The sequence below is a fragment of the Lampetra planeri genome, chromosome 8 (assembly GCF_965212315.1).
Source record: "Lampetra planeri chromosome 8, kcLamPlan1.2.h2, whole genome shotgun sequence".
NCBI classification, from domain to species: Eukaryota; Metazoa; Chordata; class Hyperoartia; order Petromyzontiformes; family Petromyzontidae; genus Lampetra; species Lampetra planeri.
In genome coordinates this window covers 11480633-11497776 of record NC_136114.1, presented here as the reverse complement: position 1 = coordinate 11497776, position 17144 = coordinate 11480633, and the positions used below count along the sequence as shown (strand labels likewise).

Here is a 17144-nt window from a genome sequence, read left to right as displayed (position 1 = left end):
ACACCTTCACCTTTGCGTGCACAAGCATGCGTCACGAAGTACATATATGCGCCACAGTCCAGAAGCCGAAAGATTATTCGCATCTGCTCCGCTTACTGCATGCAATTATTTTGTACAATTATATTGACTGTCCAAGGTTATCACTGGGTCCTTACACATGTACAGTACAGCCCTTTTGCCAATCGACTGCTGGGGCTACCCACACCGTGCCTATAGTGGAGGGTTATCTGACCATACTTCACCACGCTGGTCAGGGTGTGTTGGTTGAAGCTATTATCCACGGCTTAATTTCTCACTGAAGATTGGTTTGGGTCCCCGGTATAGGCACGTCACGACCACAGCCGTAGCGATTGGTATACTGGACGTGGTGTGGTTATATTTTCGGGGTCGCCGACTCGAACAGACCGAGCACAAATCGAGTTACGTGGCGTCATTCATCACACGGTCATTTCAGCGGCAGTATCTCCTTGTACGTTTACATTTTCGATTATAAACCGTCCGAGCCATTCGTATGGCTGTGCTTGCGTTCTTCAGTCAGTCAGTCTGTCGTCTCTAAAGGGTAGGATCCTATTTACAGCATCAAGCCTTGCACCGCAAGGACAGAATGTTTTTTTCACCCCGCACCCTTTCTTTCCGGAGAGAATCAACGCGTGCTTTATTCGGGGCAATCCCAGAGTAAAATTCCCATTGAGCTATGACAGCGCTCATTACTGTGAGTCGAACGATCATCAGTCCACAACGTCCGTGCTATAGCCGGAACCATTTGCCCACAACACCCGCGCCGTCTGTGGCGTTTCAATTCTGTGGATTAGGTGCTTTGTTGGTCTGTTCAAAAGATGTCATCTTCAACGGAGGGAGGGGTCAATGCCCACGACAGTAGCTTCTTCCATCTTCTTGGTTCTTTCGGTAAAGTCACGTAGAAGGGAAATAATATTATAAAGAATAGAATAATTATTTCATTATTTCCCTTCTACGTGACTTTACCGAAAGAACCAATAAGATGAATCCCTGCAGTCACGAAAGCTTTAAATCGAAAAAAAAGCTTTCATCTTTCACGATCTTCAGCGTTTCCCACATTGTTCCCTACCAGCTGATTCCTTCCTCTTCGTCCCCATCTTCCGATCAACTTTCCAGCGGATCCTCTCAGGACGTGTCTCGTATAATGTCACCTGCAGTGGCGTCAGACTTTTCAGTGGATTATTCTTGCTTAGTAGCCCTTCTCCCACGGCGCGTCTTCACTCTTGTCATCGCACCAGCGTGCGCTGTCCAGTCTTGTGTAAGGTGCGTTTAAGTGTGGGCAACAAAGACAATGGTGTTTATATGCCCCGAGTATATTGCCGTTAAAAAGTGATACACAAATCACGAGATCGTGAAATGTGCAACGGCGCGTGTTTAACAATCACGTGAAGGGTGTGTTTTTTGAATGTACAGTATCCGTGCGGTTTTTTTCAGTCTCATGCAGAAATGCTTTAAAAGACTAGAGAAAGTAGCCACGATATTTGGTTTCCCCTTTAAATTGTATTGTCAAATTAATATCGAAAAATGTGACTTTCCCGTGAAATTAAATGGGTTCTTAAAACAGACGCATCTTAAACCAACAATAACTTGATAAAAAAGGTCTATTTCACTAACAATATTTCACCATACCAGATATATACTTATTCCTGAGAGCCCATTGTGACTAAACATCTCTTTCAAGGGAGACCTGTTGATTATATTATTCGCTCTGTGTAATAAAACGTAGACCTGTCAAACAAAACAGCCATTTGGACCATTGCTTTCCGGAAATGCGAACTTGCCTACCCCATAAAGCAATTCTAATCTATTCTTGCGCAATGGCAATATGTTCACGAGCTAATTGCCAATGTCGACGTTAGCGAGGCACGAGAGGGCTTCTGGAGGGAGTTCGTGCAGCGTTTTGCTATGCCACCTCCGTTGAAGGAGGCCGGGCTCCAGTGGGTTTACGCGATGTTAAATAGTTTGGGGTTTCATGGCCACAGTCTCACTTCGCCTTGTCTTTACTTCGCCTTCACAAATGCACCTTTAACCCGTTTCACGAACGTGAACAGTTGTACACTGCAGTGACTTAAACCAGCGACTCAAACACAAAGCGATGAGCTAAAGGCAGTCATTCAGGTCCTCCTCGACGCGGAGACCTGCGTGCGGACGCTGTGGATTTATCAATTAAACACCTGGGGCTCGGAGGGCAGCTCTGGCTGCCCCCCCCCCCCAGTCCCTGCCCCCGTCTCTGCCCTTCTCCCGTCTCTGTGCATCCCCCGGGGAGCAGTGGGGGGCGGGTGTTAGAGATGGGGGGTGGGGGGGGTGTCGTGCGCGCTGACGTCACGGAGCTGCGCGTCTGCTGGCGCTGTCCCAGGTGCTGAAATCAGTTCGGCGCAGCGCGACTATTGCCAACGAACGTGAACAGCGAGAGCAAAAAATTATTATATATATCTCTAACCGTACAGTATATTTCTATTGCACCCCCTCCTGCCTTCTTACTTACGTTCGCCTTCGCTTGGGCAATCGAGCGCAGCAGCGGCAGCTCGAGCGTTAGTAAATCTACGGTCCGGTCTTTTTGCCTTCTTTTATATTCAGTGTGCGTGCGTGGAAGGAGGGAGGTATGGATGGATGTGAAGGCGATTAAGAAGAGACGCTCGCTGGCTGTACGCGTGAACACGGGGAGAGAAGAACGGCGGCGGTGCCGAGTGGGATCGGGTTTGTTGCCCGTGGCGAGTGTTTAGCCCCGGGTCGCGTTGGTTTATTTTTTTTTACATAACGCGGTGAGATTTGTAATATTTTTTTGTGATGAACCGAGACGATGGTTAAGCGCAAAATATCGCACGAGTACGTCCGCGAGATTGGCAGTGACATACCGCTCCCCATACAGACGTTCCTGTGGCGGCAGACGAGGTGAGTGCCCGAACACACACAACCGGCGTTCGAGTGTTGAATGAGAGTGCGTGCGTGAGTGTGAATGAGAATGTGCATTCGAGGTCGTGTGCGTGTTTTGTGGGCGAGCGGTGGCGCAGTGGTTAACGCACTGCGCTACATACCCCGGCGGCGACTCGAGTTCAATTCTAGTTCATGAACCACTTAAGTGACGAATATTTGAACCGGTCCTCTCGCCTCCTTTCCCCCCACTCCCCTATTTCGACTCAGCCTTAAATAGAGAAGTGGCGTGGTGCGTATAAAACATCAGCACTGGGGAGACAAAGACGGCTAGGTGTGGTGGTAGCCACCCCATCCCCTCGTGTACTACGGCGGCCTCCATAGGTGCTCGCTAACAGCACTTGTCCCAACAGTCTGTTAAAGGCTATGCGCGTGTGGGGGGGGGGGGGGGGGATATTTGTGTGTGTGAATGAGAGTGAACTGTCTGGCGCGTTCGTGTGTAAATTACGGGTGTGTTGTGTAAATGAGTGTGCGATTGACAGTGAGTGTGTGTACAGTACATACGTGTGTGTGGAGGTGGTTAGCCCGACTGCTGGTGTAGGGCACTCGTAGTCGGTGTCCGGAATACCAAGTGGCATTGGGCATATTGGAAATACCCCACGAGATAAGGGACAGCAGCGTTCGTTTGTTTGCATGGGAGACACCCGCTGTCTCAAATCGCAATGTCAGCGTTGAATGAAACCACGGCGCTTTAAATTACAACGTATTGACGTTTTGACCACGGCCATTACGTCTACAAATTGACATTTGGAGCATGGTGATTAACCCGTCAAGATAAACGAAGAATATACGATGGAGACATCAACTAACTTGTGTCCTCTTTTGCCTTTCTTATTTATAACTTTTCTGAGAACATTAGAATGTCATAATGCAATGTGTTTGTGAACATATCTGTGTATAAAACATTTGAAAAGTATCATCGGTAAAAAAAAAATCGTTGCCTTTGTCTTTGCTTTTTTGCCGTTGGCAGTGCCTTCATACGACCAAAACTAGGAAAGCAATATGAAGCATCATGTGTGGTAAGCGTGAAAAACATATGCCTGTGAGTGCTAGTAATTTCATTACTCTCACCAGCACGAGTGCAGTCAAAACACACAGCTATAACCCAGAGAGAGTTGTTCTTTCCATCAAGGTGTCCTCTGTGTAACTGGAATACCGAGGTACAGTATTTACCATAGAGAGGAGAGAGACGGTGTCTTCCTAGCTGCCAGAAATTAGACCTGCTTCCAGATTTAGACCTGCTCCCAGAGCAGCAATGCCGCTGGGGTGTTTGCTAGAACGAGCGAATGGTGGAATACAAATGCAAACTCCCTTGAAGGGTTTACATTCAAGGGGGTGGTGCTGTCAACATTCACAGAACACTTGAAAAAATACTGCTGAACCTAATTAAACACTGGTTAGAATGTGTTGCAAGCAGGTCGGGAAACCAGTTTGAATACGATTTTAAATGACGGGCCATTTGATGGTAATTTCTCCATTGCCCTTTAACCACTGCAAAGAGGAATAATCCATCAGAATTTGCCTACATGTGTAGAACACTAGTAGGGGCTACTTATGGAATACAGGTGGTAAATGTCGACTTTGAGTTGGTCATATATTCGACTATAATTCTTGGCTTTGAGTTTTTATTGTATAGCTGGAATTTTTCAAGATATAAAGCCCTTTGTTGTGCAGGAAAGCCTTGTGAATTCTTGAGATTTTTGAGGAATTTCCTGCTTTGGGATGTTTAGAAAATTCCATTCATGAGTGTTTGGACGGGTAAAATGCTAATTTGGAATAATGCTCGAAGCTCTGTACATCTGGATTCAATCCACTTACTGTGCTGCGGCTATCTTACAGCAAGGCGAGTTTGCGAATTTCACTAAAATGTACACGAGTCTTGTCTTAGCACAGTTTGTATATTTACAGGTGTTCATTCTCAAAGAAATCAACCTGTCAGAATAAACGCCAACATAGCAGGGCCACACACAGGTGTGCATTTTGCCCTGGACCTGAGATCCGAGAGGGCCTCAGGAGGACTGAGCGGGCCGCATGTGGCATTTTGCCCCGGGGCCTCCAATAACCTTTCAATGGCCCTGTCAGGCAGCATGTGAGAGACAGAGGGCTAAAGATACATGGTCCGCAGGCACTCACTGCACCTTGGTATATATGTTTTTCCACTGCAGTCGTTTGAGCGCGTGCTGGTGGAAAACAAGCTCCAGGGGCTCTCGCCAGCTCTTTGCGAGGCCCTCCAGAGCGTCACCCGTTGGCAGCTCATCCAGACGTCGCTTCCACACGTGATGCACTGCACAGCTACCCTGCTGTCAAACCGGAACAAGCTGGGTGCGTGATTCAAGCTTGCTGCGGTGCAATTTCACAGTATCATTTTATTCAGAGGCAAGATGAATAATTTATCGGTTCGGCGACAAGAATTACATTTTTCTATAATGGGTTTGTTTTTGGAGCTCGCGTGCTGCTTGCTGAGAATGTATAATTGGACTCTTATAATTGCGATCATATGTACGAGTCGAAACACTAAAAAATGCAATGTTTAAATATATATGTTTGAGCTCCATTAATGAACGTTGCTATTACGGACTTAAATACAAGCTACACTTACCATTTACATGTCATTCTTTGTACATCATCAGCCATGATCAATTCGTTGCTGGATGAAGACCTTCACAACCCATGGTCATGTGATGCAAAAATCCATCTAGCACATGCACGTAAAATGATTTTGATCACTTCACCCCCACGGGAGACATTTGGGCATGTTCCCTCCGTTTGCTGCGGGTCTATCCATGTCTGGTGTTACAAATGTTAATGTTATAGATACGAATACACATGATGTAACCTTGCTCATTGGATTATCCACGTGGACAGGGGTGGGGAAACAGCATGCCAGGTGGGTCGGCAAAGCGATGTGTCCTAGTTTGGACATGTCCCTTGGGTATGGGCAGCAATTCACACTTTCCCATTTCTCTACGTCGTTGTTCTCATTACTAGATACTCGTGACCTTGATAATTAAGCTACTCCACTCTCTGCTATTTTTCAGGCTTTGCTATGGTATTGGTATCCTGTCCTCCTGGTTTAAATGTATAATTCAATCTGGTCATCTTCGTCTGTCCACCTGTTTCTCTTTCGTTCCACTTTTCCATACATGCCTAGCTACGTGTCCAAAATACTTTAGTTTCCATCTTTATGACGGTGAACAGTCTACCTTGTATCGACGATTTCTTGTGATGAGTAGACTTTTGTTGGTTCTTCTTGTTGTCCCAAGGAGCAGGTAAAATTAATATCCAGCACCATCGTTCAAAAGCTGCGATCTTTCTCCAATCTAACAATCGAGAAAAGCCGACAACGTCTCCTTCACATAACTGTCGGTCCGCATCTCTTTTTATCCACAACCCATGCGCACTACGATTTTCTGGGAGAGCATCATTTCAGCAGCATGATGCAACACAAGCAAACTGGACCGGGTTCGACATGTAGTATCTCATCAGCAGTGACTTGCTCGAATCGATACTGGGGAACCGACAGATGTTATAGACAAGTACCCTCTCTTTCACAGAGGGGTCCTTAGTTCGACGAATATTTTTTCAATGCGCAACGCAAACTCATCAACGAGCGTCGTCGTGGAGACTGTAAGCAACAATAGCTACCTCGCAGACTAATCACCTATCTGCTGCACCCCATGCGCTTCCCTTACATCTCCCACGAATTGCGATCAACCGTCAATGCCCGCGTCGCTTCAACCACGTAACGCAGGCGGCGCTGATTCATCCGCGCGGACGATAACGCCGCATGGACCACCACCACCCCCACCTCCCCCCGAACCCCACCACCCTCAGGCCACCAAGACAAGCTCGGCGTGGCGGAGACAAAACTTCTCTACACCCTGCACTGGATGCTCCTGGAGGCGCCGCAGGAGTGCGCTGCATCGAGAGGGGGCTCCCTCCTGAATCGCGGCGGGGGGACCATCAGCCACGGCGCAGGTGGCGGCGGTGGTGGTGGTGGAGGAGGCGGCGGCGGCGGTGGTGGTGGTGGTGCGGGAGGCGGTGGATCGAGCAGCACTGCGTTCCTGCACCAGGTGGCGAACCAGGCGTCTCCGAGCCACGCGGTGACCCCGGGGTCCACGCCGGCTCCCGACGGCGGGGAGGTGACCGGACGCTGCCCCTACGGTCTCTCCATGGCCACCGTTGAGCTCTTCGTATTCCTCTTCGCGCCGCTCGTCAACAGGATCAAGGTGAGAGGCTGCGCGACGAGTGTTCATAAGCGTGGCGATGGGCCGTTGTGCATGCGCGTTGTCAGGCTCCGTTTGTCAATCCACTGCTGGACGACAGACTGTTCACGCCACGGGGGAATTTGAGCGTAGCCTGGACACGCTGGTTTGGTGAAGGCAGGGAACATATACGCGGGAGCATAGAAGTACAGTACGACTAATTTATTTTAATGCACTGCCCTCTGTGGTCCACGACCACGCAGGCTATGACCACTGTTAATGCATGGTGGTCGACGATCCAAGTACTTTACAGACTCAAACTTACTGCGCTTCTGATTCTCTGATGAGATCGAGCGTATTCCATTTTAGATGACTCTTGTACGGATCGAACAACAATGCAATGGGGCCTGTTTGACAATAACTTTATCCTGGTAACCTGGACCATGGGAGACTCAGTGTTGTTGCCCTGGGACGTACTTAACTTGTGAGTTGTTTTGATTCTTGCATGTTTGGATTTGTGTTCTATACCCCATATATGTGTATAGTAGAACCCTTTTTACTGATCACCCCTGTTAACGACTAATCGATTACCGACCATTTTCCTGTTAACGACGGGCTGTTGTAGGTACAATAAGTATTAATTAATGCATTGATTATCGTATTTCTTTTCATATTACGTGCTTAAAATGTTGTTAGTATCCTTATGTATTAACATCATTTGTTTAAATATTATATAGTACGTTTTCTTAAGTGAAAAGAGGTTACTTTCGATTCCATCGGAACCAATTAAGCCTTTAACATGTGCTTCCTATACTCGCTTAACGCCCGACTCACTTAACGCCCAGTTTCGTGGAGCCAATGGCCGTCGCTAAGAGAAGGGGCTTCTACGGCACGTGCATGTGCTTATGACCGCGCGTGTGTGTGCGTGTGCATGTGTGCGGGTGCGTGTGTGTGCGTGTGTGTGTGCGCGTGTGTGTGCGCGTGTGTGCGCGCGTGTGTGCGTGTGTGTTTGTGCGTGTGTGTGTGTGCGTGTGTGCGTGTGTGTGCGTGTGTGCGTGTGTGTGCGTGTGTGTGCGCGTGTGTGTGCGTGTGTGTGTGCGCGTGTGTGTGCGCGTGTGTGCGCGCGTGTGTGCGTGTGTGTTTGTGCGTGTGTGCGTGTGTGCGTGTGTGTGCGTGTGTGCGTGTGTGTGCGTGTGTGTGCGCGTGTGTGTGCGTGTGTGTGTGCGTGTGTGTTTGTGCGCGTGTGCGTGTGTGGCGCTGCGTCAGGAGTCGGACCTGACCTTCCGACTGGCTAGCGGGCAGGTGATCTGGCAGCCCATGTGGGAGCACCGCCTTCCCGAGATTCCCGCCTTCGCGGCGCTCATTAAACCCACCCGCAACATCATCACCGGTACTGTACTGCACTCGCGAGAAAAGAAGGGGGGGTGGAAACACAAGTCCTGCAGTAGGCATTAGAAGTTATTAAAACTACTACTACTGTAAACCTGAGTCTTTTGACAATTGCAACGCCCGAGTCCTCGGGCTACCCAGAGGGTTGATGTCCGTTGGCTGCAGCTTTGTGCAGAATGTCTCCTGCCAGGTTATCGACTGGTACACGTTTAGGATCCAATCAAGTTCAAAGTTAATTTATTAGGTATAGCCTTGTGAGCCATTCGGCTCTTGAATCGGGTGCAACCGCAACAAACAAAAAAACTAAAACATGAACAAGAAAACATCTTCAAGTGACTATGTGCAAACAGAAAATCCAAGAAATCGTGCAACGGGTCAATCGTATGACGTCTGTGCCCCGCGGGTTGCATTGACTGCCACGTTGACATGGCGTGATCACCTTCAGCGTGAGTCTGCTGACCTGTGAAGCCCTACACGGCCAGGGAGCCCGCTATCTCAGAGATAATCTTTGACTCCCTACTGCCCCTCCCAACTGGTTCGATCCACCGAGGAGGGACTCGCTTAACATCCCCAGGGTGAGACTGCAAGACATCTGAGGCGTTGTTCCTTTGCTTAGGCAGCTCCTACCCTGTAGAATTCCATTCCTCGTCACGTGAGGGACTGCCTGACCGTCCAGAACGTTTATTTTTTACAAATGAACTTAAAACGTTCGCCCGTTCGGCCTGGCTTTTACAGGTGAAAATTAAATGAACGTTATAACACGTATGGTTGTAGATTAACCTATTTACCATTTAAACTGCACGCTTTTAAAGTTTTAATGGAAGGATAATTTATGTGCAAGGGGCACTGATTTAAAGAAAATGTGCCTTAAAGACGTCAATATTTGATTGATTGAAATGCTTTGTTGCAGATGATGTTTTTGCTGGCCTAGTTGAAAGAGCACTCAACTGCTATGGGGCCATCCATTTAGTACGTACGCATCGAGGGGGTAGGGGGTTAACCCAAATGCGTACGCTTGCGTATGGGGGGTCTACTGACAATGTACGCATAGGAAACGGGGGGGGATTATGTCTCGATAATAATTCGTCTACATTGGCCTTCAAATGAGCCACAGTTCAGTTTCTTCAGCTATGAGACCAATTACTGCCGGGAGAAGTGGGACTGTGGGAAAGGTGCCACTTGTATGCCACCGTGACCCTGACTGCAGCTATCACGCAGCTCAGCAAAATAAGTGGCCAAGGTACGCAATTTAATGCAGCCGGTGGTGGACTATCTATTTGCTTAAACACGTTAATAATATTAATTCTTGATCGTTTCTGCGTGGATTAAATATCGGCCGTTCTATAGGATTCGGGTGGGGGGGGGGGTGCGTCTAAGCGTACGTACACAGGTGAGGGTTGGGGTGTAAAAAGTACGCGTGTGTACAGGGAGAGGGGGGAGCGGTCAAGTTTTGACAGATTTTTGCGTACCTACTCAATGGATGGCCCCTATGAAGAGCTCCTGCAGCATAATTGTACATCGGGGCTTTGTATCGAGAAAACCCATGTGTGTTTTACAGCTAAGAGGGTGTTGCTGTTAAGTCCGCTGACGACAGAACCCAACAGGAAGGATGAGCTCCAGGAGGTCTGTGTTTTAACTTATTTTAAATTGTGCGTTCTTAATGAAATTATCAATTGAGATTTTAATAAGTGCATACATAAACTGCAATTACAAGAGCAATTAAAGAACATTACACTGAAGGGAATATATATTAAATCTGCGTGTTATTTATCAGCAGTGGCATATCTATCATATATATCTATAAAATCGTGCCAATTTCATGAAGTTATATTTGAACACACTGTATACTGCACATGTTCAGCGTCCATAAAAAAAATAACCACATCACTCCACCAGCTCCAATCCAATCCCAGGTCAATTTCAGGATCGCAAATCATCCATGGTCTTCTCTCTCTCATCTCACTCTACTCCCCTCCACACACTCTCCTACCGCCTCTTCCCCTGCCATCTCGCTCTACTCCCCTCCACACACTTTCCGCTCTGGCAACCAATGATTTATTTTAAAGCCACCAGTTAACCTTTGCTCAATGGGAGGTCACTCTTTCTCCTGTGCTGCCTCCAGGTGCTTGAGGTCCCACCCCCTAGCCTTCTTTGCTGACAACTCCTGTTCGAGTCTGACCTTTAACTGCCCATCATCTCTCTCTCTGTGTACAAGATAAACATTCCCGATATTTCTACACAGCATCTTGATATGAAGTTGCATATCGATGCTATGTGAAGCCTCATTCAACTGTACGTTTTGGGTCACCGCGTTAATCTGGTCCTCTATGTACAGGCCTGTGGGTAAGTTTGTAGGTCTCAATGTGAGTCTGTGGATGTCCGTGTGTCTATGGGTATTTTCTTCTGCCTATGATTGACCGCCTCTCTATGATAAAATAAACGCACGCACGTTGTTTCTGTGCAGCATCTTGAGATGTGGCTGCATGTAGATGCGACATAAAGCCACATTGTTTTGTGTTACATGGGTCTCTATGCGAATCTGTGGTTATTTTTTTGCGTTTTTGTATGGATCTGCAGGTCTCTGTGTGTGAGCCTACGGGTATTTGCCCAAAACTACGGCTGACTGTTTCTCACGATAAAAATAAACATGCATACTGTTTTTGTAAAGTTCCTTATATGTGTGTCTGTTGAACTTCTTTCGCACCGTACGTAGCCAGCCGTGCTAATCAGAGGTGCGGGGGAAGGACAACAAACGAAACACAAAAAGCAGTTCTAAAGAAATGAGTTTTCAAACTAGATATAAAAATGCATTGCTTCCTAATATCGAATGGAAGAGCATTCCAGACGGCCGCAGAATCGCACCTCGAAAGCGCGCGATGCAGTGAACATCTTTGTTCGACGGCCAGCCAAAAGCCGCTGCGGCGATGAACGGAGTTCGCTTGTTGATGGTTTAAGCTCATTGCCGAGATCAGCGAGGCAACCGCGGTTCATTTGTGGCGAGCCCTGTGCGTGGAATGAGCGCGACCCTCCGTCAAGGCATGCAACCGTACCTCCCTGACGCTACGATCCCATGCGGACGCTGAATGTATCCACGCTGCGATGTGTGCGCGTGCGCGTGTTCGTGCCGCATGTGCAGCAGGCAATCGAGGTGGTGTGTGAGCTGTGCCAGGCGGGAGCCAATCACGCCGCCCCGGGCGCTTCCTCGTGCCAGTGCGAGCACCCGGCACCAGTCGCCCCCGTTCCCCACGCAGCGTAAGGGGGCCCCCCCCCTCCTCCCGCCGGCGATGTGGATGTGTAACGTGGCACGAGATGACACACACGAGGAGTGCTTTTCGCCACAGTTTATTGCTCTGGGGATGCCGCCGTGGGATAATGTTAAAGTCGTTCATCTCGAGGTTACCTGTTAGATTTCCCGGGGTGGCGGCTGACACAGCGGCCACTTTCTTCGATCTCCACCCAGCCGTATAAATGTGTACAGGTCTTGTGTGGTGGGGTAAAGCGTGGATATTCCCACCTCCGATTAGCACGGTTGGCTACGTACGGTGCGAAAGACGTTCGGCATACATACAACGACGTCGGACCAGCTTGGAAGGGGTAGACCAAACATTCTCTGGAGCTCTCTCGAGGGGAAACCCTTCCACTGCACCTTTACCTTCGCGTAACCCTTTCCCATTCAGAGACGTCTGCGAGTTGCAGGGTGGCTCCTGTTCACCGCTGAATCTCGGAACGTGCAAGCGGTTCAGCGTAAAAACAAATTAGAGAGGCATAGGCGCCGTTGTTTTTACATGCATTGTACTCACCATAGAGAACTGTAGCGACATATGATAGCGGGCGCCAAACTGTGCCACACGCCCTCCCGCATGGCCTTGTGGGAGCCTCAGTGCCGTAAAATTTATTTGAGTTTTTCTTCTGGTCTCGTACACGTACGTCATCAGATTGGATTGGGATGAAAAATTGATGACGTACACGTACGTCATCGGAACGGCAAAAGGTTTAACCGTTGCTCTCGCCGTAAAGTTGGGCCCCATCTGTTGCCCGTCCCTTCCCCCTCTTCGCAGCGCCGAGGCGGGATCCCCGCCGGACGTCAAGCTGAACCAGGCGACGTACTTTGACGTGGCGGCGCTGCGCTGCCTCTTCCAGCCGCACTGGTCGGAGGAGGGCGTCCACTGGGGGCTCACCTTCTTCCTGCAGCGCCTGCGCCAGATCCTGGAGGAGCACGCCGAGCAGGGAGGTCGCCGCGAGCCCGACGTCCCGCCGCGGCCTCGCAGCCACTCGGTGGCCGTGCTGCCCTCGCTCGTCAACACTCGCAAAACGCAGGCGAGCACCGACACGCTGGCTGGCTGGCTGGCTGCCTGGCCGTACCGCGGCGCCACGGTGGCGAGATGTTAACTACCTCGCCTGGTATACGGCAGGTCGTGGGTTCGATCGCGACCCTGATGCCTGCTGTATATTTGGAGTTTGCATGTCTCTATCCCAGTGGTCGTGTGGATTTTTATCCGGGTCCTTCGTTTTTTTTCCCCTACACATTTAGATGCATGCGTTTTAGAGTATTTGGCTGCTATTACTTTCCACGTGGCCAGGTCGCTTCTGAAAAAACAGCAATATAGCTCAGTGGACTTTACCTAGTAAAATAAAAAGAGTTTATAGTTTCATAGTTTGTAGCACCGTCATCGTCATCGGTCATCGTCATGATTGTCGGTTGCTGTCCGCGCGAGTGCAACATATTGCCAAGGAAGCTTGGCGTTTGTGTCGTCGTCAGAGCTGCACAGGCAGGCGATTTAAGTAATCTGTTACCACATCGATTATCAGTTGTCCCAGTTCCAGTAGAAGAGCTTCACCCGTCATGTAATTTAAATTAAACCTTCCCACTGCTGTTTGATTTGACGAGTTGTCATAAAATACAGTCACGAATTGATAACGATAAATTGCTATGCCTTGTTTATACCATATAATTTGTATTATCTGTCTCATATGTTCAGTCTGCCATCTGTTTTGTTGTTTGTTCAACTATCTGAAATGTAGCATTTGCATATAATTTGCACGAATAGTAAATTATTAATTTTGACGAACGTGATTCTATGCATGTTTCTTGAACGTTAGAAATGTCTTCCAATCGATTAATCACTGAATTGATGTGTGCCTAGCAGACACTTATATTTAAATATCATCAGCCATTGTCTCTCCACTGCCGGATTAAGGCCACATCCTGTCATCATCATCCCCCATTGTCCCGTGATGTCACACTTTTCATCACAATCACATCTCAGAATGTTTTGCATTCAGAGTAATTTTGGCACGTGAAAATGTTTTTCTTCAAATATGTAGCTTCAATTTTGTAAAAAAAAAAATCAAGAGTAAAGTTACGTGAGTACATGGATCAGATGAATTGTTTTGACTTTTTGAAAAAGTGGCATTGAGGAGGAAATCTGTCTCGAAGGAACGATGGCCCATGGCGAAGACTAGTGATGGAGTGGCAGCCAAATGAGGAATTAATCCACCGTGAGACTATGAGAGATGGTGGCGACTTGGGAAGGCCATCATCCAGCTGTTGATAGACCATGGCTGATGGTGGCGATGAAACTCAAGCGATAGAATCATGCCTTTGAGTGTGCTATACATAAGCAGCACTTATACATGTAGGACAGTGGTTGTACAGTGGTTAGTTCACTGCGCTACGAAACTGGCGACCTGAGGTTGATTCCTGTTCATGGCCAATAATAGTGGTAAATATCTGAACCTCTCCTAGGTCGACTCAGCCTTAAATGAGTACCTCGTGTGGTGTGTAAACATCAGCACTGGGGAGACAAAGGCGGCCGGGCGTGGTGCTGGCCACCCACCCCCTTGTGTGCTGTGCCGCCTTAATAGGTCCTTGCCAACACCACTTGCCCCAACAGTCTGTCGTATGTATTTTGAATGTATTTCACACCGTGCTAATCTTCTATGTGTGTGACATACTCTTCAACTCTAAGATGTATTTGTCATAGAAGCGAGTTGTGTTTCCCAGGACATGGCCGGCAAGAGGAAGGAAGAGCCGGAGCTGCTGAACTGCGAGCCGTTCCCGAAGGTGTCGACCACGAGCCAGCGGCGATCGGCCGTGCCAGACCTCACCACCGACATCAGCGCCAGCATCTTCAAGCGGGTGAGTCTGCTCACTCGACGCTCAACAATGTTGCTAGATCTTGACTAGCAAGCTAAGCTGGGCTGAGCCTGGACGGTGCTTGGGATGGGTTACCGCCACGCGCAAAAGGCAGGTGTGTGTGGCAGCAGAGGGTGGTGCAGCAAGAATCCATCATCGTTCTGTCCTTTAGTCGCCACCTTCACCAACCTGCATTGACCCGTGTGGTGAGGCACGGCCAAATGTCCCGATTAGCAAGCTGCTCTGTGCTCCGGTGATTGAGCACCGTTTACGCTGTTAACATATACATCGTGTGCTGCAAATGTTGAGAAGACAAGTATTTGTGAGCGTGATAAATGTGTACGCCCAACACCGTGGGTGACGTCTTACTGAAGATCGAAAGTTTGCCGAAAAGTTGAGATTATATATATATTTTAAAATCTCCATCACCGAAAACTAATACTTATTTTGTATTCGTTCTTGTGTCAGGTCACTGAAGCAGCAAAAAATTCGTGCCACAACTATTACTGACTCTTTAAATTACAGTCAATTAATTATTATAATATTAAATCGTTATTGATGACATAAATCAAACGTTCATTGCTAATTGCAGCAAAGGGCTCAGCAGTACGGTGGATATTTCTGAAATGTTTAAATGCCAGGAGATGTGAGGGCATCTCAGAATTCAGAGCGCTGAGCTGGCGCCGCGGAGTCAGAATCCAGATCGCTGCCTGCGAATAAACGAGGTTCTGAAGGGTAGCGAGCTGATGGTTTTCGCCAAATCACAAAAGGCTGTACCAAAGAAACGATTCTATTACATTGGGTTCTGAGCTTAATTGACCTAAATTCCAGCTCTGGGGAATTAAAGACAAAACATTATTTGCAGTAGGGCAGATGGGTAAGTGCTGCCCCCGAGTTTCCAGATTAGAGATCACTTGAAGGGAACTCGAAAGTATTTCTATGATGTCCACTTCCGTGGGCCTTTCTCTAACGTGCGGTTGGGAGGGGGTTCACTCCTCCGCGAGAGATCCAGATGGCTTCTTTGTCTCATGACGTGCGACTAACAGCACAAGTGGAATACAATGGGGTGGCAAAATACATTTGAGATACCAAAAAATGCCCCATCCTATACACTTCCCCTCCACATTAAAGTCACCTTCGCTCACTAGTTTCCGCTCCTCACTCCAAACTCACTTATTTCCTCGAACCCACCCTACGACCCCTTAATCACCCCTCATAACCATCACCGTTACTGCTCCCTCTTCATATTCTCATTCTATGGCGATCACTCATTCCCCATTCATTCATTCATTCCATCCATTAATCATAATTTACCGTCATCAATTTCGCTTTCACCGAATTCACGCATCACATATATTCCCATTGCGTCCACTCATCTATTGCACTCACCGCATCTCCACAATCATCCGGATATCTGTGGAACCCTACAGGACATCTGTAAAAAATTAACCCGTAAAAACTAAGTTTTTCACTATAAATCCTTTATATGCGTGGCATCGGGGCGGCTAGAGTCCTCTCGTCCTCTGGCTTGAGATGGCTGCCACCTATGGGTCAGATGATTGTCTGGCAGCATTAAGCAATTGGTAATTAAATATTTATTTCTTTTTCCCTAAACCGTGTACAATTTTGGAAAAAAAATTTCACGAAAATGCATTGTCACGCACAACGAGTCTGTGTGCAAAATGTCAGCTCGATTGGATCACGGGAAGTGGGTTAAAAAACGACCGAAAGATTTGCACGGTCCTAAGCACGCAAGCAAGCGAACTTAATATCAAGTATTTAAAAAGAGCATCATAGCTCATCGGATTCCTCCGGCGCACGTAAATATTTCCGATTCTGTTTTTCCCGCCGCCAGTTTAAGAGTCGCCGAGAGGACCGCGAGCGGAAGGGCTCCATCCCGGCGCACCAGCAGGGCAAGAAGCGACAGCGGCGCATGGGCGTGCCCTTCCTGGTCCACGAGGACGCCGCCGCCACCGCCGGCGACGCCTCGCCCACGCGCAGCACCTTCTCCTTCAGCGGTGGGACGGAGCGCACCGGCTGGCAGACCGCCATCCTGGGTTAGACGTGCGCACGTGCGCGAGAGATCGACGGCGTCGACCAACAGACCCATACAAATATAAGTGATTCATACTCTTAGGTTTTTTCGGTGAAGTCACGTAGGTAAAAAAAAATTTAAATTAATAAAAGTAAACAAATTAAAATAAAACAAATAAAAAAATCCTTGCAGTCACGAAAACTTCAAATCTAGAAATATAAGTGACCCCAAAATTGTTAACCCGGCCCCCCCACCTCGCCTCACCCCCCCCCCCCCCCAAATCTGTTGTTACCACTGTCGCTTTTGCCCTGGCGGCTACAAAGCGTCAACTGCTCTCGCGGTGCACTTTCTAAATTCGCCATTGGCAGGCCAGTATACTGAATGTTTGCGTGGCTTAGGTACCAGACTTAGAATCTCACACTGCTCTTTC

At 48.3% G+C, this 17144-nt stretch overlaps 1 protein-coding gene across 1 annotated transcript in view; it reads left to right on the top strand.

Moving 5' to 3' along the window:
• The first annotated feature begins 2818 nt into the window (after positions 1-2818).
• The window catches only part of UNC80 (unc-80 subunit of NALCN channel complex), a 118780-nt gene continuing 104454 nt past the window's right edge, over positions 2819-17144 (top strand). The window contains exons 1-11 of the mRNA XM_078597260.1: positions 2819-2910; positions 3920-3968; positions 5115-5271; positions 6784-6927; positions 6988-7178; positions 8421-8544; positions 10879-10886; positions 11680-11795; positions 12602-12860; positions 14548-14682; positions 16535-16736. Of these exons, the coding sequence (XP_078453386.1) occupies positions 2819-2910; positions 3920-3968; positions 5115-5271; positions 6784-6927; positions 6988-7178; positions 8421-8544; positions 10879-10886; positions 11680-11795; positions 12602-12860; positions 14548-14682; positions 16535-16736 (1477 nt within the window). The remainder of the gene's footprint in view (positions 2911-3919; positions 3969-5114; positions 5272-6783; positions 6928-6987; positions 7179-8420; positions 8545-10878; positions 10887-11679; positions 11796-12601; positions 12861-14547; positions 14683-16534; positions 16737-17144) is intronic.